Source organism: Cloeon dipterum, chromosome 2 (assembly GCF_949628265.1).
Source record: "Cloeon dipterum chromosome 2, ieCloDipt1.1, whole genome shotgun sequence".
Lineage (NCBI taxonomy): Eukaryota > Metazoa > Arthropoda > Insecta > Ephemeroptera > Baetidae > Cloeon > Cloeon dipterum.
In genome coordinates this window covers 5,398,304-5,422,074 of record NC_088787.1, presented here as the reverse complement: position 1 = coordinate 5,422,074, position 23,771 = coordinate 5,398,304, and the positions used below count along the sequence as shown (strand labels likewise).

Genomic DNA, 23,771 nt, shown 5'->3' with positions numbered 1-23,771 from the left:
AAAGTTTTAATATATTCTATTTTTTAAAAATTGAAAAAAACTCACTTGAACGAAATGACATCCAACTTTCCTTGACCAGCTCGACTCTTGCGCAGCTTGTACAGCTCCTTGGAAGACTTTTTCATCAACCTCTCTACCTTCTTCTCGTCGTGACTCTTTGGCCTCTTCTCGGACTCAGCCTGCAGCACAAAATAAAAGGGTTAAAATTGGAATTTTGAACAGGAATTTATTTTAAAATAGGAATTTTGGCGCAAAAACTAGTCAGTCAACGCCTCTCGGTGCCAAATGAAGGGAAATGAAGTCAAAATCACCCTCATACCCATAAGTGAATTAAAAAAAAAATCAGAAGAAAAGGGGACTTTTAGCTCATGGTTTGGGGCTTTTGGGCCCGAGGGGGCGAACGGGGGTCGCTTTAGAATCCATTCAACGAAGAATCTTACAACAAGTCGAACGAACTTTGTTTTTGCCCTCTGCGACCCATAGGAGCCGAGTTATTGCTTTTTAAAGATGAAAACACGTGATTTGGACATTACTAAATTTTGGTTTTTGGGGCCCAGTAGGGACCCTATGGGCCGCAGACCGGTGATTTGGGCACCAGTCGATGCCCCTTGGTGGGGCACATTTCCCTGTGTTCAGTTTTTCAGAATCGGACCGTTTTCCGAATTACTGCGATTTTTCAAAGATCCGATATTTGTATAAACTAAAAAAATAAAAAAACTATATCTCCTGAGCACGAATTTTCCCAGATATGACATCTATTCACCTAGGATAGGTATCGATTGATGACCATTTTCTGGGTTTTTAAACAAAATTTAAAGACCAGTTTTTTTTTTAATTTTGAAAATATGCGTTTTTGCGTGTTTTTTTATTTATTTTTGCTTCCGCCGGCCATATTTTCGGTTCAGGACAAATATTCGAAAAAACCAAAAGGCAAATTGACGCTAAATTTATTGGGAAACATTTTAAGATTAATTACAAGCCAATCGGATCAAATTCCTAGGACAAGATGCGGGTTTGAAGTTCTAAAAACGTGGTTTTTGGATTTTCAGGGTAATAGAAAATTCACCATTTTTTTTAGGAAGGGTACCCAAAACGCGTTTCCACCTGTTCTATTGAATTAGTAAGTCGAACTTCGGTCTGTATATCAAATTTGAGATTTTTCGCGGCCATACAAAAATTAATTTGATTTTTTTTTTGGTTTTTCTCCTTCGATCACTACGTAAAAAATGATTTTTTTAGTTAAAAATCAACGGGTTGATGAATTTTAAGTCACGAGGTCTCAAACGAAAGGTCTCGCCTAGCCCTCCAACCTGACCTACCCTGATGACCTTTTTCAGGGTACCCCGCCCTGAGATCCGTCCCAGAACTAATTTTCGCGATTTTTCCGACGCCTCCGCTGACTTTCTTACGTTCGAAACCAATTATAAAAATAAAATGAGGATCATATTTATCGGGGAAGAGATAAATAAAATTTAAAAATGTCAGGAAAGGTCGAGGAAGTTCAAAATATGCTAATTTATTTAATTTCCTAACTTAACAAAAATTTAATTTTTTTCTTTCAATAAATCGGCTCATTTAATTAAAAGAAAAAACAATAAAATTAATAAAGTGGCACTGACCTGCACCATGAAGCGCTGGAAGTGCTCGTCCTCGAGGATCCAGCCGGCATTCTCCGAGTCGCTCTTGGCTGCCTCCATGCGCAGTTTGAGTTGCCGGAGACGCTCAATCTCGTCTTGCAGGTTCTGCAGCTTCGTGTTCTGGGCCTGCAAGTCCAGCTCGAGGTCCAGAGAAGTGCGGGGGTGGCGCGACGCGGTCGAGGCGGCGCGCTGCGGCGACACGGGCGGGTGCTTCCACCGCAGCGACCGCCGCTCAACAGAATTGCGCTGGAACGCCACGCCGCTCGACCGCCGGTACAGAGGCATCGAGCTGTCACTGTCGCTCCGGTTCAACTGGAAGAAAAGAAAACACGAAATAAAATAAAGTGGCAACTTCATTTAATTTTTAACAGCAACCTGACAAATTTTGAGCTTTTTCCTTAATTTTAAATTTTATTGAGACAAAAAAGGACTTAACAAAATTAAATTGTCATGGAATAATATTTTCCGAGTCTGAAAATTGAATCAAAGAGGTTAAAGCGAGCTAAATGTCATTATTGTTTCAAATTTGAGCATATAGATTAAATTACGAGGCGTTGAAAACCTGAGAAAATATTTATTTTAATTATTTAAAGAACTGCACATGTAACCAGCAAAAGATTTTTCCAAATTTTTAATAACATAAAATCTGACGATTTTAAATATGAATTAATATTTATTTTCTTTAGAAATGTAGAAATAATATTGTTCTTTAATTCGCTTTGCTTACTGACAATTTAAAATCAAATATTAGAGAATAGCAAAACAAACATTTTTATTCAAACATTCTTAATTTAATTTAAAGAATCGCAGAACGAAATATTTAACCGTTCTTAATTTTTAAATTAATTAATTTTGAGTAACTTGCGACTCACCCTGCAGATGTACTGGTTTTTGCTGACGGCCGCGCTAGGCGAGAAAGTCTGTGAGCGTTTGATGATTTTGGCGCGGGCCGAATCATCGTCGGTACTCTTTTTCCTGGCGCCCTTCTCCGGGATGAAGACGCACTCGGTGTTTGTCTCCTGGTCTTTCATAGAAACGAGCTCCTCGATCACGTCGTCCTGGCTGACCTCGTCGTGCTCTTCCTCCTCCTCCTCCTCCTCATCTTCAGACTCTGACTCATCCTCATCGTTGTCGCTCGCCACCTCCTCCACCACGTGTCCAGAGGCCAGCTCCAACAACTGCACCTCGCCCGGACCCATCAGTCCACCAGCTCCTGAAAAATATCACAAATAAAAATTAAATTGATTTTAAAAATACTAAAAAAAAATTCTAAGAAAAATAATCTCAGGTCGCGCGTGACCTGAGGAAGGTTGGTGACGAGCAAGGGAGAAAATTGTCGTCGAGTAACGTAAAATGTGCTTGAAATTACTGAAAAAAACAATTAAAAACTAGCTTTGGAGCGAATCTCAGGTCGGGGTACCCTGAAAAAGGTCGCTAGGGTACCCCAGGTCGAAGCGCCGCCCAAGACCTGTCCAATGTGGGCTCGTGGGCGACGATCGGACGAGCGGCCGAATTTTAACAAAAATAAAACCTTTGAACATTACGAGCCATGCAAAGTCGAAAACCGGTAAAAAATTAATTTTAATTTTTCTATGGCTGCGAAAAATCTGAAAATCGGTTTGCAGACCGGCGGAGGATCTGCGCATGAGATGAAATTGGTGGGAACCCATTAAAGGCCCCCGTTAGAAAAAAATTCGCGAATTTTAAATTCCTTATATAGGAAAGCTCAAAAAATCCCGTTTTTCGGAGTTTTAAAATTAACTCCTCCTAGAATATTGACCGGATCGGCTTGTATTTAGTCTTAAAATTATCCCAGATAAATTTCGCGTCGAATGAGCACTCATTTTTTAGTTTTCGCCCTTGGCCGGAGATATGGCCGGCGGAAATCATTGAAAATTTCGACTTTTTCGAAAATTCTGCAGAAAAAAAATTCGTAGAAATTTTAAAAATGGTATGATTTTTAAAAACCACATACGGATGAACGCGCCTCACCAAGGGGCGTCGATTGGCACCAAAATCGGGGCCATCAGGCGCATAGGGCCTCGCCTAGGCCCCCAAAACCGAAATTTTGAAATGTCAAATTTCGCGATTTTTTAACTTTTAAAAATTTATTTCTCGGCTCCTATGGGTCGTAGAGTAACAGACCAAAGTTAGTTTAACTCGCCGTGAAATTCTGCTTCTTTTAAGCCCTGTGCGCCAGTGCCTAAAAAAATTTACCACCCCAGCCCTGCATTTTAATATAAATTGAGAAGTAAAAAAATATTGATTTTAAATTTGGCAAATCAGAATCAACAAAAAAATTGGAATTCGTCTGCAGTACCTTGGTTTCTGGTGAGGGTGGAGGTTTGGGAGGAGATGATGGTGGACTCATCGCTGCTCTCTTCCTTGACAGGCGCGCCCGCACGGCCCATGCTGATTTCGCTCTCCTGCTTCTCGTGGCGGGCGGCGTCGCCGCCCGACGCATCCACCGACCGCATGAACCGGAAGCTGAGCACGTTGTACCACTTGGTGGACACCTCCTCGGGGTTGAAGTCGGCCATGCTCACCTGCGCACAACCCTGAAAAAGACAAACACATTGTGAGTTAAAATTTAATTTTTACAATAAAAATAAAAAAAATTAAATTACCACGCATTCGTCCAGGCAGTTTGGTTTAATACACCAGACGTTGACCTGCAGGGTCTTGGCACACAGTTTGCTCAGCGGCACAGCAATCGGGAAGGTCTCGCCGCAGGAAGGCTTTTTCAGGTCTTCCACGGCTTTTGTGCAGCACGCGGACACGGAGGACGTGCTGGACGGCAGCAGGGCTACTTTAATACATCTGAAATAGAAAGGAGACATAAGTTGTGATTTAATTTAAATTTAAATAAAAATATACTCACACTTTACAACTATCGGGGATGAAAAGCGCAGACAGATTTCTCGCCCTCTCGATGCCGACGTGCAGAATACTATCACGTACAGAATACCTGAAACCGAAGCCAATAAAATTAAATAAATAAAAATGAAAAAAAAACTAGAAGAAACACTTTTTTACATTTTCACACATTTTTTTCAAACTTCACTTGGAAGGTTCTCATTTCAGGAGAATTATTTATCTTCAGAAGTTCCAGAAACACGCAAAAATGTAAAAAAATCAGGTTTTTGCGAACCCTGAATATTTTATTTTTTAATTAATTTGGGGCTCTCACCTTAATTTGATTTGGACTTGAGCAGTTTCGAGGTTCATTTCATTCAGACCAGATCCTTTCTTGCTGGCGGCGGCCTCGAAGACGCCGCTGTCGCCGGCGACCGACTCGTCGCTGACGGCGGCCGAGACGGAGCGGGTGTTGGAGCCGGACGGCGTGTTGTTGGCCGACTCGAGCGGCGCCACCATCTCCGAGATGGGCGACAGCGGCGGGTTGCTCGCCGCGTCGCTGCTCAGGCTGATCGAGTCGAGGCCGACGTGCCGGCCGCCGTTGCCGCGGGCCACGCCCACCAGGTCGGCGGCCGGACGGGCCAGCCGCAGCTCGACCAGTTTGTCGGTCAGCTGCGCGAGCGAGGGGCCGGCGCCGCCCCGCTGGTAGGCCAGTTCGTAGGCCGGCGGCGGGCCCAGGTCGTACGGCGACTGCGGCGGCGACGTCGACAACGAACTCCGCGGCGACAACGACGGCTGCGAGTGCGGCGTCGCTGCCAACTGCTCTCCGCCAGAGCTCCCTGACAACAAGACAAACAAAAACAGGTAAATATTCAAGTTCTATAAAAATTAATTAACAACTGTCCTCAGGTCGCGCGACCTGAGGAAGGTGGGTGACTGGAAGGGTATAAAATTGTTGCTAAGTATCGCATATTTGCATGCTCGAAATGATTGAAAAAGCATTAAAAACCAGCCTTGGGGTGGATCTCAGGTCGGGATACCCTGAAAAAGGTCGTTTATGAACCGCAGGTCAAAGCCCTTCTCCAGACCTATCTTATGAGGGGTCGTGGTCAACGATCAGACAAACGGCTGAATTTAAACAAAAATAAAACCATTTTCGCGCGTGAAAATTACGCATTGCGCGAAGTCGAAAAACCGAAAAAAATTAATTTTAATTTTTCTATGGGCGGGAAAAATCTGAAAATCGGTTTCCATACTGGCGGTAGACCTGCGCGTGCGATGGAGTAGGTAAGATCCTTCAAGAGTCCTCCGTTTGGAAATAAATCGCGAATTTTGGATCTGCTGGGGGAAGTCCAAAAATCACGTTTTTCAAACTTCAAAATCTTTTTAGTCGTAGGATTTTGATCGGATCGGCTCGTATTTGGTCTCAAAATGTTCCCAGATAAATTTCGCGTCGATTTACCGAGGCATTTGTCGAATTTTTAACCCAATCACGAGATAAGGTGACTGGAAGCTAGATAATGTCGAAAAAACCAAAAATTCTGAATGTTAAAAATAAAATAATTCAACGATTTTGAATATAAATTTCACAAAACTGGCTGTATCTAATGCCTAGCTCAGGCGGCATATCCGGGAAAATCCGTAGAATAGTAAAAAAATTAATTTTCTGAAAATTTTGATTTTTTTCAAAAATTGGATCAAATATAATTTGTAAAAATTCGAAAAATGGTCCGATTTTGGAAAACCGATACCGAGCGGACGTGCCCCACCGAGGGGCATCGATTGGTACCACAATCGGTGCAGTCCGGCCCATAGAGCCCCGCCTGGACCCCAAAAACCAAAAGTTTGAAATGTCACATTTCGCATTTCTACGACTTTAAAAATTAATATCTCGGCTCCTATGTGACGCAGAGTAAAAAACCAAATTTTATCAGACTCGGCGTGAATTTTTGCATCTTTTGGGCCCAATTACCGCTGCCTTCCCGCGACAAATTTTTCGATTGCTCGAGTTTTGTGAGTAGAATAGGACAGAAAATACCTTGAAGAAGTCTTTCGACGCGTCGGTGGAGGTCGACCATGTCGATGGGCTCCGTGGAAGTGCACTGGGGTCCACCGTAGATGTCTGTGAAGCTGAGGCTGCTGCTGAGGGAACCCTTGCTGCTGGCTTTGCTGCTGGTGCTGAGCGAGCCCAGACTGGAGCTCGAACTGGCGCTCAGCGTCGACGCCGAGAGCGTTCGCAGCTGCGACTCGAGCATCGCCATGTTTCGCAGGCCGTCCTTCAATTGCTGCAGAAGGAGCTGCTTCTCCTCGTGAAGGCGAAGCCGGTCGGCGATGGCCCGATTGGACAACTCCATCGCGTCGTTCAGGTCCTGCTCCAGCCGTCGGATCTGCAACTCGATTTCCTTCACTTCTAATTGCGACCGGCTGTGCTTCTTGTTGCTCCGCAGCTCCCGCAGTAACTGCTCCTTTTCCTGAAAAATTCAAAATTAGGATTTAAGAGTTTGGGAATTGAATGATCCGCGGAAATTTGGCCGATCGTTCGCCCCGCCCACTTTCAAGTCCCTCTGCATCGCCCACACGAGTCAGCTGATCAGAGTGAAGTTAGCTCCATGTGGTGGACCTCTCCGAGTTCTACCAGCTGACTCGTGGTGACCTTTAAAAAGTGGGCGGGGCAGAACATCGGCCAAATTTCCGCGACACGAAAAAATATTTCAACTCGATCGAATGAGAAATCTCACCTGGAAGAGGAGGAGTCGGTCCTTGTCGGACTCTGCCTGGCCAGGGGTGACCTTTTCCTCGAGGTCGGCGAGCTTCTGCTGGATGTCCTGCACCCTTTGCCGCGCCTCGTCGTAGTGGAGGCGCATGCGGGCCATCTCGGCGAGCCGCATGACGGCCGGCTCGACGCTCAAGTCGGTCTGCGAGGCCGTGCTCAGCTTCTCCATGGGAATGCTCAGGGTGGACACGTCCGGCGAGCTCTCGGACAGCTGCAGCCGCGTCAGGTCGTCCTTCAGCTTGGCCAGCGACTGCATCAGCTCGGCCTTTTCCTTCACGCCCAGGTCCAGCGACTTCTGGATGTTTTTCAACTCGATCGTGATGGCCTGCGCCTCCGTGATGCTGTAGCAGTTCATCTGGTTCGCCAATTTCTGCTCCACCCTGAGTAAAAATAATGTTTAAATTAATTTTCTTCTGGCTTTAAATTGAGTAAACTTACGAGGCGAGCGTTTCGACTCCTTTCTGCGTGTAGCTCACTTCCGTCTTGATCTGCTCGAGCTCGCGCTTCAGCCGCTGCACCCTGCTCTTGGCCAGCGCCACGTCCGACTTGAGCAGGTCGGGGTCGTATTTTGTACTAACGCTGCTTGAACTTGAACACACTGCAAGAAAAGTGAGAAAAAAAAACATGTAGACAATATATAATAATTAGACTTTTAAACCTTTTTAAATATTTATTCTTTTAATTTGAGAACTCGTTAATTTAACATTTTAAAATAATTCAACGGGATGAATTTGAATTTGGTTTCCTGGACAAAATAGTTTTAATTAATTTGACAGAATAAAAACGAAGCTAATAATATTTAAAATAGTAATTTAAAGAGCTATTAATCTAGAAATTCTGTTCAATACGTTTTAAAAAATGGGAAAATAATTAAATCATTTTGAATTATTTAGAAATTTAATGCAAGCACTGTTTGCTATTTAATTTTGACACTTTTCAAAATTTATATTAATTTCTTGAATACCCAAAAATTATTCAATTTAAATTTTTTGTTCAATTTAAATATTTCATTAATTAATTTTAATTTTTTAAACTTATTTTATATTTTATCTATCAATTTTGATTAATCTTATTTAATGTTTAACTATTTTTATGACACTTTTCAGTTTTTTATATTAATTTTTTGAATAGCAAAATTAATATTTTTCTTAAATTTAAATTATTTTTTTTTAAACCAATAATACATTTTTTGTTTAATTTAAATAATTTTTAAAAAATAATTGTTATAATTTAATATTTCAAATTTTCTATCCAATTTTCATTTATTTGATTAAATTTTTAATTATTTTATTGGCTTTGGTAAATTTTTATAATAATTTTTCGATACTTTAAAACAAAAAATTTTAGTATTGAATTTTAATTCTTTTATTTATTTATAATTTAAATTATTTTAATTTGTTATATTAGTTTTTATTTTTATTATTTAACTAATTTCTTTCAATTTAAAAATTCCAACGTAAAAAAAGTGAAACTTACGACTCGTCCTTGAGGTGGTGAGCGTGCCGAGCGCATTGTTGAGGTGGTTGTACTCATCCTGTGCCAGGCACAGCCTTTGCGATTTGACTTCCACGATTTCCTTTTTGGCCTGCGAACAAAGGGACAAAATTCCTTGAGCATTCACTGTATTCACACCCCATCAGAATTGAATCCCAAAAGCGAGAAAAATATGAAGGATGAACATTCCAAGTACGCAGTCGACTTAATAACAAAAACCTTTAGGGGAATCTTTTGTGTGTCCAACGTTTTTGTCCGCATGCTTGAGTTTTTTCTAAGTTCCTTATTCTTCCCCTCTGGTCTTTATTATTTACAACTCGGTCAGTGTACGCGAGGGAACGAAAGCACAACACGCCGGGGAGCATACTGTGTTGTGTGTTTATTTTTTTCCTTCCTCTTCATCCCCCGCTGGCGGCCCGACGACCTTGCCGACTGACCTTGTGGAAGGGGAAGAGGCGACACACGCGCCAGGTGGTGATCGTTAATAACGTACCCTGGTGCTGAACAGAATGCCTGCGCAGTGTAGAAAAAAATTATCCTTGTCGCTCACCCAACGCTGTGCTGGCGCCCAGGATAATTCTTCCCTTTGTTCATTGCGAGGAAAGGATGGTTTCAAAGGCATTCCACTCGCAGGAATTTTTGTTATGGATCAGCAGGCATGTGTTTGTTATTATTTATTTTTTCTTTAAGAACTTCAAGTGGACAAAGGACAACTATATTTCACAAAAACACAATTGTCTACGTGGGTAGTCTGTATTTGAACTCAGGAACTAAATAAAATATGAATTCCGATTTATTTAAAAATTAGTTTAAATTACGAACAAAATTGACCGGGTTAGATTTAATCAAAGACCGGAACCAGCTATTCAAATCACGCTCATTCAGACAGCATTCCTCTACGTGGTACACAAAACAGGAAACAGGAAGCGTGCTCCTACATCAAACAACAATTCGTGCGTCTAATTAATTAATAAAACTATGCGAGCTCGGTTGAAAAATATATATTCCCTCTACTAAAATAAATTATTACAGTTTTTGGACGGTTTTAAAGTGCGCCAACCAATAAATCGCTGCTTGTTTTTATTTAAAATTATTCAAGTTTTTTAGTAAATTTACGGTCTATTGTCATAATATCGTCAGGTCTCATTGGGGTTTGGATTTTTTTTCTCGAACCTTAATTCTAACATTTGGTTTTCCCGTTTTGCGTCACTATTATTTAGGACTTTTTTTAAGAATTTCCATGATCACATCGGTAATTTTGTCTCGTCCAGTTTAGTTAAATTATTTAATATTGTATTGGATATAATTAATTTTCGAGGTTTGTTTGAGGGTTGCCCAGGCTGTTAGGATCCTTAATTTGTCTAAATTTCGTAAAAGAAAATTGAAATTCATCGGGAAAATCGAAAAATGCCTTTTCTGATGGCAAATCACTTATTTAATTATTTTTAACTCAAAATTATGGATAAAGAGCGATCCAAAATAACTAAAGTTTCACGATCCATAATTTTAGTCTCCCTTGAAAGAAGAGAAAATTTTTTTGCTCTCCTTTATACAGAATTTTTAAAATTCAATTTTTAAATTTGTTAAGACTCCGAGGCTCGCCGAAACCCGCGATTTCCAGGAAAAAATGATTTTTTCCGGGGTTTCTGCATGTGCAAGTATTTTCTAGATAAAAGAAGCGTCAAAAACTGCTTATTTTCAAAAAGCTGAATTAATTTCGTTTTTTCCTATTAAGCAAAAAATGTTTCTCAAACTTACGATTTTCGCAAAAATAAATTTAACTGCCCTTTGGAGAACTTTTAAAATTTTTATGGAAAAGTCAAAATACCCAAAATCAAAATAATTTAATCGAGAATTTCATCCTATAAAAATTCTTTTTTTCATTTTAATATTTTCTATAATTTTCAGAGGCAAACCCGGACCCTTATAATACGGCTATCAGACTTTAAAAAAATGCAGTGGAGTGAAATGTTAAATTTTAACCAGCTTCTAACAGGCAATGTTTGCACCCCAGTTTTCAATAATTTTCTAATTATTTGCTCATTTCCTCGACTTTAAAAATTGTCAGAGATAAATTCTTGGGGAAATCAAAGAAGAAAATTGCAATTTACAAGTAAAAATCTGCACAGAAGAGGAAATTTGGACCAATTTGGACCGCAAATTTTAGATTCTCACTGGAGAAAAATGGAAAAAATTAATAAAGTGTTAAAAATTGATGAAAACCAGTAGGTATAAGAAAATCCCACCCTGTTTTATTATTATTTTAAATTTCAATGCGGAAAAAAGCCAGATTTCCTTACTGAGAAAAAATAAAATTCAATTATTCCCAATCGAATTTTAGCCTTTGCCAAAAAACGTCAACATTGGAGCTGTGCGTGTTCTGTGTTCTGTGCGTATTGGCAAAGGCGGTTGTGCGGGTAGCACGCGGCGCACGTGAGGTTCGGTGCTGGTGCGGTGGCGGGTACCGCGCGTCCACCTGCTCTCACGTGGCGTGGCGGCTGAGGCAGCGGCGGCGGCGGCAATGCTTGCTGGAGCCCAGTCCGCGGCGGGTCGGCGTGGAGTCGCGCGTAACTCAGGTAGCCTCACACACACACACACACACACTCACACACACACAAGCCCGGTTGCCGATGCCGAAAAGCGTCGGCGCTTTGGCTCGCGGCTGCGGTTGACCCGAACCGGCCGCGGCAACGCCGCATTCCTTTGCTCTCTCTCTCTCTCTCTCTCTCTCTCTCTCTCTCTCTCTCGCTCTCTCGGCGGCGCGGCGGCTCTCGGGGCCACTCGCTCGCGCGCTCTCCTCTCTCGCCCGCCAGTCCGCGCAGCCAGCCGCTATTACGCTCTCGCCGTGCATGTTGTTGTTATAATGAGCGCCGATCATGCCAAATGACCCGACAGGGTTGCCGCACGACCACTCGCAAAAATTCTAATGCACGCATGATTCGAATTCGCGGCCGGAGAGGCAGAGTCGAAATGTCGAAATTAGAAAAATATGCAGAAATGCAATTTTTTCTAAAGAAAATTTTTGGATTTGACGATTGAGAGTGAAAACTAAATTTACTAATAAGGAAAATATAAATTTTTGGCAACAAACGCACGTCAAGTAAAGGAAGTTTTTCAATTTTGGCAATTTTTTTTTAATTTTAAGATTCAAAATAACATCAAAAATTGTTTTGTAAACATTTTTCCTCAATTTGGGGTTGTTGACACTTTTAATATTAAGACCAATCTTAATCAGTGGGTCGTTTACGATGCTCCAAATAAAAAATTCCCGACAAGATTGTATGGTTTACAGCTAAAAACGCAATAAACCAAACAAATACTGAAAGCTGATGAAATAACAGTGTTTTTTACAACGTTATTTTCGCCAAAATATTTTTAAAATTTATTTTTGAGGAGTGATTGTGATTTTTTATTTTAAAATATGTAAAATCTTTCCGAATTTTCAAGGTTACGCCCTCTTTTTTGAGAAAGGGAAATTAATTGCTTCCGGGCTGAGAAACATTATATGAAAATTTAATGGCGAGAAGGTAAAAATAGCTATTTTGAGTCTTGAAAATTATTTTTTAATTTTTAATAAATTGCAGATTTTTGAAATGGATCTTTGTTTGGCCTGATTAAAATTCATTAGTTGATAGAAAAGCGTCAAAAACTGTCTTTTTTCAGAAAGCTGATTAAATTTCGTTTTTTTCTTACCCAGCAAATTTTTCTAAAATGTGCAATTTCAACTGGCCGTTACAGAACATTTTTAAAAAAATCAAAATACCCAAAACTTATTTAAGTTATCCAAAATACAACCCAAAATTAATTTTTAATTTAATTATTGCCACGTCAAATTGGTGCTGGAACATTTCAATTAAAATTTTCTTTAATTTTAGAAAATCTGTTTTTAAAATTTATTTAGCTCCGTGTAAAATTAAAGAATCGGAATTTAAAAATATTTAAAATCTATAAAAACTTCAAAAAATTAAAAGGACCCTTGCAAAAATAAAAACTTATTCAAATTACCTGAATTTCTTTTATAACTGTTAATCAGATTATCAAATTAAAAGAATTATTTCACCAGTAAATTTACTTTTTACGAGCAACACAAAGAAAAAAAAAATGCGTTGATGGCCATGAAGAAAAAAAAATTAAATTCAACACTCCGCACTATTTATCATTTTTTTTTTGTTGTTGTTGCGAAACGGCGGAGCGTGTGGCAACCCTAGGCGCGAGAGGCAAAGCATTTGCAGCCGCCGTGTTACGCGGCGCACAAATCGCGCAAAAACAAACCACCATGCTTTCATAACAAATTACTCGCGCGGCCTTTCTTCTTATTCTAAAGGAGCGACAGAATGAAGGAAAGAAAGAACGAACGAACTGCATTCTTTCTGCACTTCAAGGCGACGGACGCGGCGCGGCGTTATAAATGCATTGTGTTCAGCAGGAAGGTTAAATTCCTCTCGATAACTTCTTAATCATTAATACGAAAAAAATAATTAATTTCAAAAAATTGAATATATAAAAAAACTCACCTCGAGGGCGTCTTGCGCCGTTTGCAGGTACTCTCGCAGCATTTTTTCCTGCTTCGAGCGCCATTCCAGTCTTGGATCCTCCATCTGCGTCGTTTCTGCCCAGAAACAGACAAAACAGAGATCATCAGATCATGCGAGAGAAAGAGAGAGAGAGAGAGACGCACACGCGGGGTAGGAATTCGAAACATTTTTCGAGCCACCATCTGCTCATTTGAATACGCCAGCCAGACCGAGCCTGAGAGAGAGAGAGAAAAAAACGGACGCGAGAGGCAGCGGAGAAAATAAATGGTGCATGGAATTCCTCACAGAGAGCATCAAATTAAAAATAGTAAGTTGTTGGTTGACAGGCGCGAGGGCAAGCGCCGGAATTTTTGTTTTTTTTTATTTATTTTCAATTTTTTGCTCTAATACACCAGTAGTTCGAAGCTTCAAACAGATGGCGCCACCGTATACTTTAATTTTAAGGAATTTTACTGCGATTTCAGACTCAATCTTTGGCAATGTGCATTCTTTGAGTAAAATTCTTTCTTTTGACGTGCTGAAAACCAAAATTAGTTAAGCCATTCGACGTAGAATCATGAAAAACTATTTTTTCTTAAATATAAATTTTTTCAACATTTCTACGGCGAATGGTTCGACTGATATTCGTTTTCAGACCTTCGAAAGAAAGAAAATTAAGTGAAGAATGCATAAAAAACAGGATTGAGTATGAAATCACAGCGGATATTAATTAAAATTAAAATTATTACCAAAGAATCCGGTGGCGCCATCTGTTGGCGGCTTCGAACTGTTAATTTTTTTAAATTCATACTAGAGGACTTACGGCATTTGTGGTTGATGTAGTAGACTCCGATTTTGGGGTCGTACGACTCTTCCCAGTCGACGGGCAACTCGTTGCCGACGCATTCCGAGAAGTCCAGTGGCCTCGTCAACCTGCAAATTAATTTTTTTTTAATTTAAAAAAATTTTATAGGGATTTATTCATTTATTCGGATAAGAAAGGGAGCCAGTAGTTTCCCACGGCAGGGTGCTGGCTGGCGTCCGCCGCCGCCGCCGCCGCCGAAGAAGAAGAAGAAGAAGTGGAAGTAGAAAAAGCGGCAGCTGCGATAAGCGCAGAATGCATCAGCAGACACCCTCTCGGGCCGCTGTAAAAATAGCAGGCTCGCATGCCACGCATTTTATTGCCCAAATCGAAGCATCTGCTCGCTCCGTCTCCAGCAGCAACGCAGAGAAAGAAATGTAAAAAATATGATCATCATCTCGCCGGCCGTAAAAACGGGGAAAATATCTCGAGACGAATTAAAATTTTATTTCTTGCGGCAAAATAGTAAAAATCGCGGCGGTGATAGCGAACCAAGTGACGCGAGCCGCGAGGAATGCCAAGGCCCTCTTGATAACGCACGCACGCCCACGAGAGTCGAGTGTGTGTGTGTGTGTGTGTGTGTTTGTTTGTCGTCTCATGTCAGCAAGGCGCAGATGCCTTTCCGCGAGCAATTCTCAGTCAGCGAGCGGCTCCACTTTGTGCCAACACCCGAACCCTCCCGATCTGAACGCTTTAAAACTCGCATTAAAATTCCTAATCAATGCAAAAAAAATGCAAACCTAATTTTTAAATTGAAATAACTGTGTGGAGGGGAACGAATCCACTGCAAGAACTTTATGCAGTCGATCAGAGTCTCCAGTTTGCTTTTGGGTACACAATACGAGCGTGAGCCTGCATTGTTGGCTTTGGGAAGAATCACACAGACCCAGCCCATTGCCGCGTCCCTATGAAAAATAGTCTAAATCGAATCAACGGTAAAAAAATGCAAACCTAATTTGTTAATTTAAATATTTAACAAGGAGCAATTTTAACAATTTTTGATTAACAATTTTAATTTGTATGGAAAATGTCTAAATTGAATCATCAGCAAAAATAACACAAAAAATCTAATTTGTAAACATTAAATTTAAATAAAGGACCAAATATTTTTATTTAATCCGTTTCTCCTCTGGAATTTTAAGGTAAATACGGTAAGCATTTTAAATTTTTAAATTAAAAAATTCCCAACTTTCCCCCTGACAAAATTCAATTGCAGAAACAGAAACTTGCTCCAGTTAAACAGAAAACCCCGTTACATAGAGAGTGTCAAAGTAATGACAAGGAGAGGCTTTATCTCTGGCTCTCGGCAGACGGTAAATGTGATAACAAACCAACCACATTCCACTCTTGCTTTGCAACTCCCGAGGCGAACCCTAATCCCCATATCAACCATCATTTCCTCCCTTTTCAATTTGGGAAAACATCTGCTGCGGTTTGGATGGCAGATATAATTGGTAAATAATTCTACCGTGATCTGGTGTGTAACACTGACCTCGGCTTCGGAGATAGCATCGCTGAAGAGTTACTCACTCGATTCCAACGCCTTTGCGTTTACGCAAATAATTTCTTTCTGATTCATTTTCGTCACGCTCACCGAGTGGGATTTTCCGAGAGAATTATTTTTACTTGAACGTAAGGAAATTACAGACGGAATTATGAGAAAGCTTCCAGATTATCAGACTGGAGGAATTTTAATGGTATTTGGAACAACGGTATTTCTATAAAGAATTTGTAGCATTTCTCAAGAGAGATAAGAGTATTTTTAAATTTTGTCTCGAATTATCCGAATGAAAGGAAGGATTTTCATTAATGAATAACATAGAGCGTTGTGAAACGTTAGGAAATAATTTTTTATAGTCTAGGATTTTCAAAGTATTTGTCAAACCAAAAAATCAACTTTGAATTTATTTTAATTTTTTTTAATATTATTTGATTAAGCACACAATTTTGATTTTTTGGTTTGTGAATTCTAATGATGTTTAAACATAAAATCGGAATGCCAAAAGATGCCAATTTGCACAGAAAAATTAACAATTTTTTTACTTTCGAAATTTTGAATTTTTCAGTTTTTAAGCTGCGGAAGGTCAGTGGTTGAATTTAAGCCTGAAAAACATGCTAGAGCCCCTGGAAAATCGAACCCTTACCTAACGGTAGCCCTGGAGTAATAGTGTTCGCAGCCGCCAACAGATGGCGCCACCGTATACTTTCGTAATTAATTTAATTTTATGGCCCTTCCGCTGCGATTTCAGACTCAATCTTGCCACTGTGCATTCTTTAATTAATTTGCTTTCTTTTGACGTGCTGAAAACCAAAATCGGTTCAGCCAATTGCCGTAAAATCACGTAAAACTATTTTTGAAACATAAAATCTTTTCCGACGTCTCTACGGCGATTGACTTAATTGATTTAGGTTTCCAGCACGTCAAAAGAAAACTTATGAAGTGAAGAATAATGCACAGTGACAGGATTGAGTCTGAAATCAGAGCGGAAGTTCCATAAAATTAAATTTATTACGAAAGTAAGCGGTGGCGTCATCTTTTGACAATTTTTAACATTAACGGCGTATGCACCTAGAGAATTTTATTCCGGTTTTTCTTAAACTCGTCCCCTACCGAAGAAACAAAAAATATCAGGTCTGTCCCAAATTGCCTCTCGATCATCTTATCAGCAATTATTATCGAGTGAAAAAAATGTGCTCCAAATCTGTGAGATAGCGATGATAGCGCGGCGGCGTGCGTGATTAAGCGGGCCGAAAGTGGCCGCTATCAAGCACGTGGAGTGGAATTCGTGGTCCGAACGTCCGAAGACGCGCGGCGCCGGCCTGCACGGTATGATCAACACCTGGGCCGGCCTTTCCGATTGATTTCCCGACCGGCTGCGCCTCTCCAAGACCTATTTCGGGCTGGAGCAGCAACCGCCCAACGCCGGCGGCCCCTCGGCGTGCAGAAATAAAATCGGGTGGACTCTTCCCGCCACCGCCGCGGCCGCCGCCGCCACAGCCGCGCCGACAACCGCATCGCCCGGCCAATTATTATTCCCATTGCACCCGATTCCCACGCCGCGAATTCCTCCCGTGCTCCCATGCGAGTTGAGTGATGAACCAACCTCCTCTTGGGAAATTATAAATTAAGTGGAATTTCGAGTGGTTTTGGAAAGTCACGCATCGGGTTTGATCGTTTCCTGATGAACTTTGGCCTTGAGAAAGAATGTGTGGAAAAATTCGAGTTTTTTATTTCAAAGAGATTTTGAAGAAATACAGACACAATTTTTAAAACGTCTTTTGGAACGTTTAATTTGTTTTCGTTGTTTAATTTTGGTTTTTGGAGTAGTAAAATATTTATTAAATTGTCGTAATCCATAGGTTTCGAGGGTTGACTCCGAGGGGGAAACCTGGAAGACATGCCCTCGTGAGAATCTTGGTTTGACTCACCTATTTTTATTTTTTTAAATCGAGTATTTTTAGATTTTTTTTTAATTCTATTAAAGCTGCTTGAAGAGGACCTGTTTTATATTTTTTAAGTGAAGACAAAACAATGGAGAAATCTGTAGCTCTAAGGGTGAAAAAACGAATTTTAAAATTGAACTATCAGTGGATTTTTAGCATCTGAACAAGCTTTGAGACTCCCCGGAGATCAGAAAAACCAACAAAATAAGTAATTAATCGATCCCTGGTCTCAGGGTGTCATTCAGGAATTGATATTATTGAAAATCCTGATGATTTGTATGTTGTTTCGACATACAATCACTTCCCTGAGTACCCAAAAGGTACTGGTATAGCTGATTATAGTTTAGTTTAGTTGGTATCACTGGCAAGACAACCCATTTTTACTGATTTAATTCCAGGGGGCGATCATTCCAACCCATTCCTCTGGCAACCTATGAGCTCCTTGAACAGCCTTAACCTGCTGGGCCAATTTTAGGAAGTCCGAAACGATTCTTCCTGGGCTTTTGCATTTACTTTCCACCCTTTTTCTCCCACCATTGCTTTTTAACGGTTTTTACCACTCAATTGATACCTATTTCTTGCGCAAGAAATAAATTTATTCCATATCTGGATATTTGTAACCGCTGGTGCCAGTAAAAAGTATTTTCGGGGCGGAAAATCGTTTGAAATCCTTTATTTAAAAAAAAAACTAGGATTGTATAAGAATAGAAACTAAATTTTAACTCAATTCAGACCAATTTTGTGACAAACTAGAACCCAGCATTCCTGAACTACCAAACTGATTGTTGTGTTGTTTTTTCAGTGGGTGTGCAATCAAGTGCGAGATCAACAATCCACACGTGTGCATGCTCAGTGCAGTTCTAGCAGGGTCGAAATCAATGTGAAAGCCAGACAGGAAGCACACATCTCATTTTAGGAGCGTCTTCCCCTTTGCGCCGCAGCGTGGCCGGCAGGCTGTTTTTATTTTTTCAACGAATTCCACGCGTGTGTCGTGCATCAAGCTTCAAGCTCAGTCGAATTCCATTTCATACCGGGGGGACGCGGACAGAGAGGACACTGGGGGAGAAAAGGGTCGGGGATGCTGGCAGGATGTGGTTGTTGAAGCGTCGACCCGGTGAAAAAAATGCACTTCCCCTTTTTGACAAGTGCACCGTGACAACAACACCCGGGATGCGATTTCCAAAGCTTAATAATATGGTTTTACCATGTATTTGATTTAATTTAAGTAAAATAGGATTTTTTTAAAGAATTATTTTAAATGGATGAATTTGGTGAAGGAAATTTAATTTAAACAGAGGGAAATAAATTAAATTACCTGCAAATTTTTAAAATCTAGCTTAGTTACTAATTTAACTCAAAAATTCCTTTTAATTAAATAAATGTTTTAATTTTAAATTCAAGTGTCAAGAAGCGTGACAAAATTTCACGTTTTAAATTTTAAAAAAATGCACGTCGATCAGACCCTCCGCAGGTATGGAGCCTTGAGCCTTTTGGACTTTTGGGCCGCGTTTGAAACATTGCTCGCGTCCGAAAAAGGCGAGTGCCGGTGCCGGCGATGCACTTTCACTTTTGTGGCTCGGAGAACGCCTGCCCGCCCGCCCGCCGCACGTCGGTGGTGCGCGAGGAATGCGCCGCGGCGCGCTTGTTGACATCACACGCTGCTTGCAAACCGAAATAGCGCCGGGGTCGCCAAGCCGTCTGCGTGTGCGCCAGCGAATATTCCCCAAATAATGACGCGAAAAAGAGACCACCCGTTCCCTACACACTTGCAATCGGACAGTCCCGAAAGTTAATTTCATTTTTTGCGGAATAAATTATTTCCAGGGCCGAGGGAACGTCGAGGCAATAAAAATTTAATTAGGACGCGCGGCCATAAGTGCAAAAATTTCAATCTGAGAAAATAAATGCGAGGCGTCTGTCTCTCTCTCTCTCTCTTTTTCTCTTTCGTGAAACATGAGAAACTCGACTAAAACTGTGGCGTGTGATAATAAATGCTTTCCCATCAAAAGAATAACAATCGCGCGCGGCGCGTCTGGAAACCAGCTCTCCGCCCGTTGCGTGCTGCTTTTTCACTTCTCGAATCGAGAGCCATGCAGCTTCGTCTTTCTGTCTTCTTCATTCCCAAAGAACAGCAATAACTCGATCTGCACGCGAAAATGGTTCTCTGATGCCGGCCGACATTTCGACTGCAAATCGATGTTTGTGATACACAAAAGTTATTTCTTTTCTATTTTTACCCGTTCTTGCAGGCAATGTTTGTGCCTCAGTTTCAAATTTTTAATTTTAATTATTGGCTCATGCCATTGGATTGAAAAATTGTCAGAGGTAATTTTTTAGGAGAAATTGTGGAATTTAAAAGAAAAAATCTGCACTGTCGAGGAAATTTTTTGACTAAACCAACTGCTAATTTTAAATTTTTAAAAGGGAGAAATGTAAAAAAAATTCATTTCTTGTGCAAGAAATTTGTAAAACGGGGATTTTTATAGTTCCGATCCTTCAGGCGGTCAGTTTACATAAAAATTCTTTAGATTTTCCTTCTTGTCAAGTGGAAGATGAGCTGGTCGCTATTTTATTTCCTCATTCGCTTCATTTCCTTGTCGAGTACGCCTAGTCGCCTATGCGGCAACAAAATCAGCATTTTATATTTAAAAATTTCAATGAACATTTTAGAATTTTTTGTTTGAGTGTGGCCTTTTGTGAATGGAGCGAAGAATGCGTAGCCAAATGAATTGTCGATTCAATGCAAACGACAGCCTATTTGGCAGGTTACGCAAGCGTGCGATTATTTCTGCTCGCTCGCTCGCTTGAGAAAGAAAGAAAGAAAGAAATGCATTCCTTTTTTGCTACTCATTTAATAAGGCCATTGGCATGCGCCCATTCAGTCAGTCAGATAATGCCGAGGGTTTACCCAAGATGCGTTTAAAAATATTTAGGACCTGTCACATCGAAAAATTCGGTCAAAGTAGCAAGATTGCATTTTTGCGTTACCTTATTGGCCGGATTTTCACATAAAAAAAGGCAGGAAATGAAATTATTCCATATTTTCCCTGAAAAAATCATAAAATTTGCGGTTGGAGAGTGGTTGAAAGTTCCTCTATTGTGCAGAGTTTTACTTTTGGATGCCATTTACTCTGCCTCTATTTCTTCAAAAATTTTTAAAACTGACCATGTTTCAAGTGAGCTAATAATTAACAAATTATTGAAAACTGAACCGCAAAATGGTGCAGATTGAAGAAAACGCTTTTTACCGCTGCACTGATTTTTCTTTTATAAAAAATGCGTGTATTTAGCAGCCATGCAAAATTTATATATATATAGTTTATGTAAACAAACCGCTGCTACCATTCTTAAAATTATAAGGAGAACTTCTTCTTCTCCCCCCCCCCCCGGTGCGAGCACGAAACTGCAAAACAAGTTTTGGCATTGTGATCCTTGGGAGATGGAGCTCCAGACTTTGCGCAGGTGATCTCTCACACCTGTCCTCGAGGAAATTCTTTTCCGTGGCCGGAAAGCGTCGCAGCACTGCACGCGATCTCAGGTTTATTTTGGATGCCGGTTAAGGGCAAAAAAAATGAATAAATTATACGATTTTTTGTTTTAGTTTCTTTAGGTGGTGGATTATATTGATATTTGTATTTGCAGTTGACTGAGAAGAAGCCCTTTTTTAAAGAGATTTTTTGTCTTCAAACTATAGAGCGTATTCCAATCCAAGACAGCAAATGGAAACAGGAAACAAGAATATTTTTCAGGGACAGGACAAGACAGGAATTTTGCTTTTGAACAATTCCATCCTTGGTCTTTTTTATAATCAATCATTTAATGACGGCATAACTTTTAATACTGATACTACTTTACAAACGCTTACTTTCTTTAATGTTACATTTAGCCAAAAAATTATCCACGGCGTTCACAATTTTGCTCTAAAATTGTATATTTGAAAAGCAAAACTCTTTCATTATAGTCAGTGGTGTTTGAACGAACAAGCATCTTACGGAAATAATGAACTGTATCAAGAATAACATTTTTTTCGGGGGTTTTCTGCAATTTATTTGGCATTTTTTCGAAATCGTCCTGGTCCCGGCAAAATTGCGTAGCTTTCAACAACCAAACGCGAATTTCCTTGTTGCAAGAAAAGGTCAACAATCAATTCGACAATGAAAATTTGGGTGTTTTTTGAGCGTTGCGCAATTTTACCGGGGCCAAGACGAAACACTCTTAAATTAAATTCTGTGCGGAGTGCATAGTATTTTTCTGATTAGTTCATAAAGGTGAATTAGGAATTTTTGTATCAACACAATTCAAAAACTTTGAAAATCTGAGAAAATAGAAGATTCAAATAATTAAAAGTAAACGAAATATGTATAAAAATTAATAAAAGACCATTTTGTTGAATGAAACTAAACTTAAGAAAAAAAAAAACAGGAAAAATCAGGTATAGGACCGGACTGGTAATCCAATTTCTAATCAGGAACAGAAAAAAACCTTTCTTGAATACGCTCTACTTCAAACGGCATGAAATTGTAGGAAAAAATAATGTTTAATCGGTGAATACTTTAAATTAAAATAAGCAAACCGTTGGATATTATGCAAAACGCCAACATTTATAAAAAAAATAAAATCAATATTTACCCAGCAAGATCATCTGAGAGTCTTCCTGTGTCTCGAAAACCCCAGCCGGGTAACATTATGGGTTTACTAGGGGTTTTACAAATTCAAACTGCCCATACCCCAGGTCTAGTCAATTTTGCGATGCGGAAAAATGCAACACTACTTGCATAGCGTTAAAACACGGCCAAAACACATAATTTTCTTTTAATTTCCCGCATTTTATTTTTTACTGAAATTATTGGAGCCTTGGGTGAACTAGTGGGTTTTAAGGGGTTTTTTAGTCTGGTCGAAAGACCCGGGTGGGTTTAATCCTAGTAGGATGATTCGGAACCCTTTTAGATCATTTTCAAATTAGTTCCCTGTGACCACGACTTGTAAAATCGCAATATTTCTTTAAAATTTAATAAAATCTCAAAAATGTTTTGAGAAATTGAGCCAGTTAAAATGGCAGTTCTAAAGGGAAAGTCTAGTAAGGGATTATTTAGACCACTCTAACCGCAAATTTTATGAAATATGAAATGAATTCATTTCTTGCGCAAGGAATAGGTAAAAATGGGTTGGCGTGTCGTGGTCCTGGATAAAAAAAGTTCCACTGTTTAAAAGGATAAGGGATGCTGTATTCGAATTTTCAAATTTTTTTGCAATATTAAACTCGGATTTTCCTGATATTCGGGGGTTTAAACTTAAATTTTTAGCTTTATTTTTTAATTTAAACTTAATTTTTAGCTAAAGTAAACGATCATTTTTCATTAAAACGTTTTAAAAGAATTTTAAGACTCGAGATAGCCAGGGGTTGGCAACGGCGCTTCTCTTTTATGTATTGCATTACACTCTGGGAGACGCTTGTTAGGTAATTTATCGAAAATCGTTTGAATATTTTGAAGGCCAAACACATTTTCTCCCTCCAGTGTTCGAAATAGGCGAAAGAACGAATTTTTGACCCCGTAGAAGACAGAAATTGTGCAAAATCAATGATCCGTCCGATTTTGCCGGAATTTTTTCGATTAAATTTAAGACACAGAAGTCGGAGCACGCATAGAATTTTCCGTGAATCGTTTGGCGAACGAGGCACTCACTCACTCACACACACAATCCGTTCGCTTGCAGGTCACCGCAGGCGGGAGGCTCGCGCGTTTTCGGCGCGGGGGCAGCACGGTCGACGCAGCGCTTCCCAACCAAAATACCAGCCGATTCGGCCGACACGGCCCTCGACGGAGGCCGGGGGCGCGTTTTCGGCTCGGTGGCGACGCGAGGGGTGGCCCCGGGGCCCGGGGTAGAAGTGCCGCGCGGCGTCGGGGATTGTGGTGCCCGCCACTGCGCGGGGCCCCCGAAGGTTCGCAGCTCGGCTGCTGCTGCCTACCTGTCGCGAGGGTCGATCCACGACGTCTTCCGGTTGTTGTGGTCGATGTAGTAGATTTTGCCGTCGAAATCGCGCCCCATTTCCCATCCGTTGGGCAGGGGTAGCTCCCCGTTGCGTCTACGCCGCATCGCGCGCTTCGTCCAGCATTCACATCGGAGCTGCCGCGAGCACTGAGTGGCACTCACTGCGCCATGTTGAATACCTCATTATCGGTGCGCGTGAC

The 23,771-nt window shown here is 40.5% G+C and overlaps 1 protein-coding gene across 1 annotated transcript in view; it reads right to left on the bottom strand.

Moving 5' to 3' along the window:
* Window positions 1-23,771, bottom strand: part of kibra — a 26,147-nt gene extending 2,376 nt beyond the window's left edge. The window contains exons 1-14 of the mRNA XM_065481042.1: window positions 23,549-23,771; window positions 14,098-14,207; window positions 13,275-13,369; window positions 8,743-8,851; window positions 7,705-7,864; window positions 7,232-7,646; window positions 6,532-6,964; window positions 4,828-5,332; window positions 4,519-4,605; window positions 4,265-4,457; window positions 3,958-4,195; window positions 2,510-2,850; window positions 1,620-1,949; window positions 46-179 (exon numbers count right to left, since the gene is read on the bottom strand). Of these exons, the coding sequence (XP_065337114.1) occupies window positions 46-179; window positions 1,620-1,949; window positions 2,510-2,850; window positions 3,958-4,195; window positions 4,265-4,457; window positions 4,519-4,605; window positions 4,828-5,332; window positions 6,532-6,964; window positions 7,232-7,646; window positions 7,705-7,864; window positions 8,743-8,851; window positions 13,275-13,369; window positions 14,098-14,207; window positions 23,549-23,676 (3,278 nt within the window). The 5' untranslated portion in view covers window positions 23,677-23,771. The remainder of the gene's footprint in view (window positions 1-45; window positions 180-1,619; window positions 1,950-2,509; window positions 2,851-3,957; window positions 4,196-4,264; window positions 4,458-4,518; window positions 4,606-4,827; window positions 5,333-6,531; window positions 6,965-7,231; window positions 7,647-7,704; window positions 7,865-8,742; window positions 8,852-13,274; window positions 13,370-14,097; window positions 14,208-23,548) is intronic.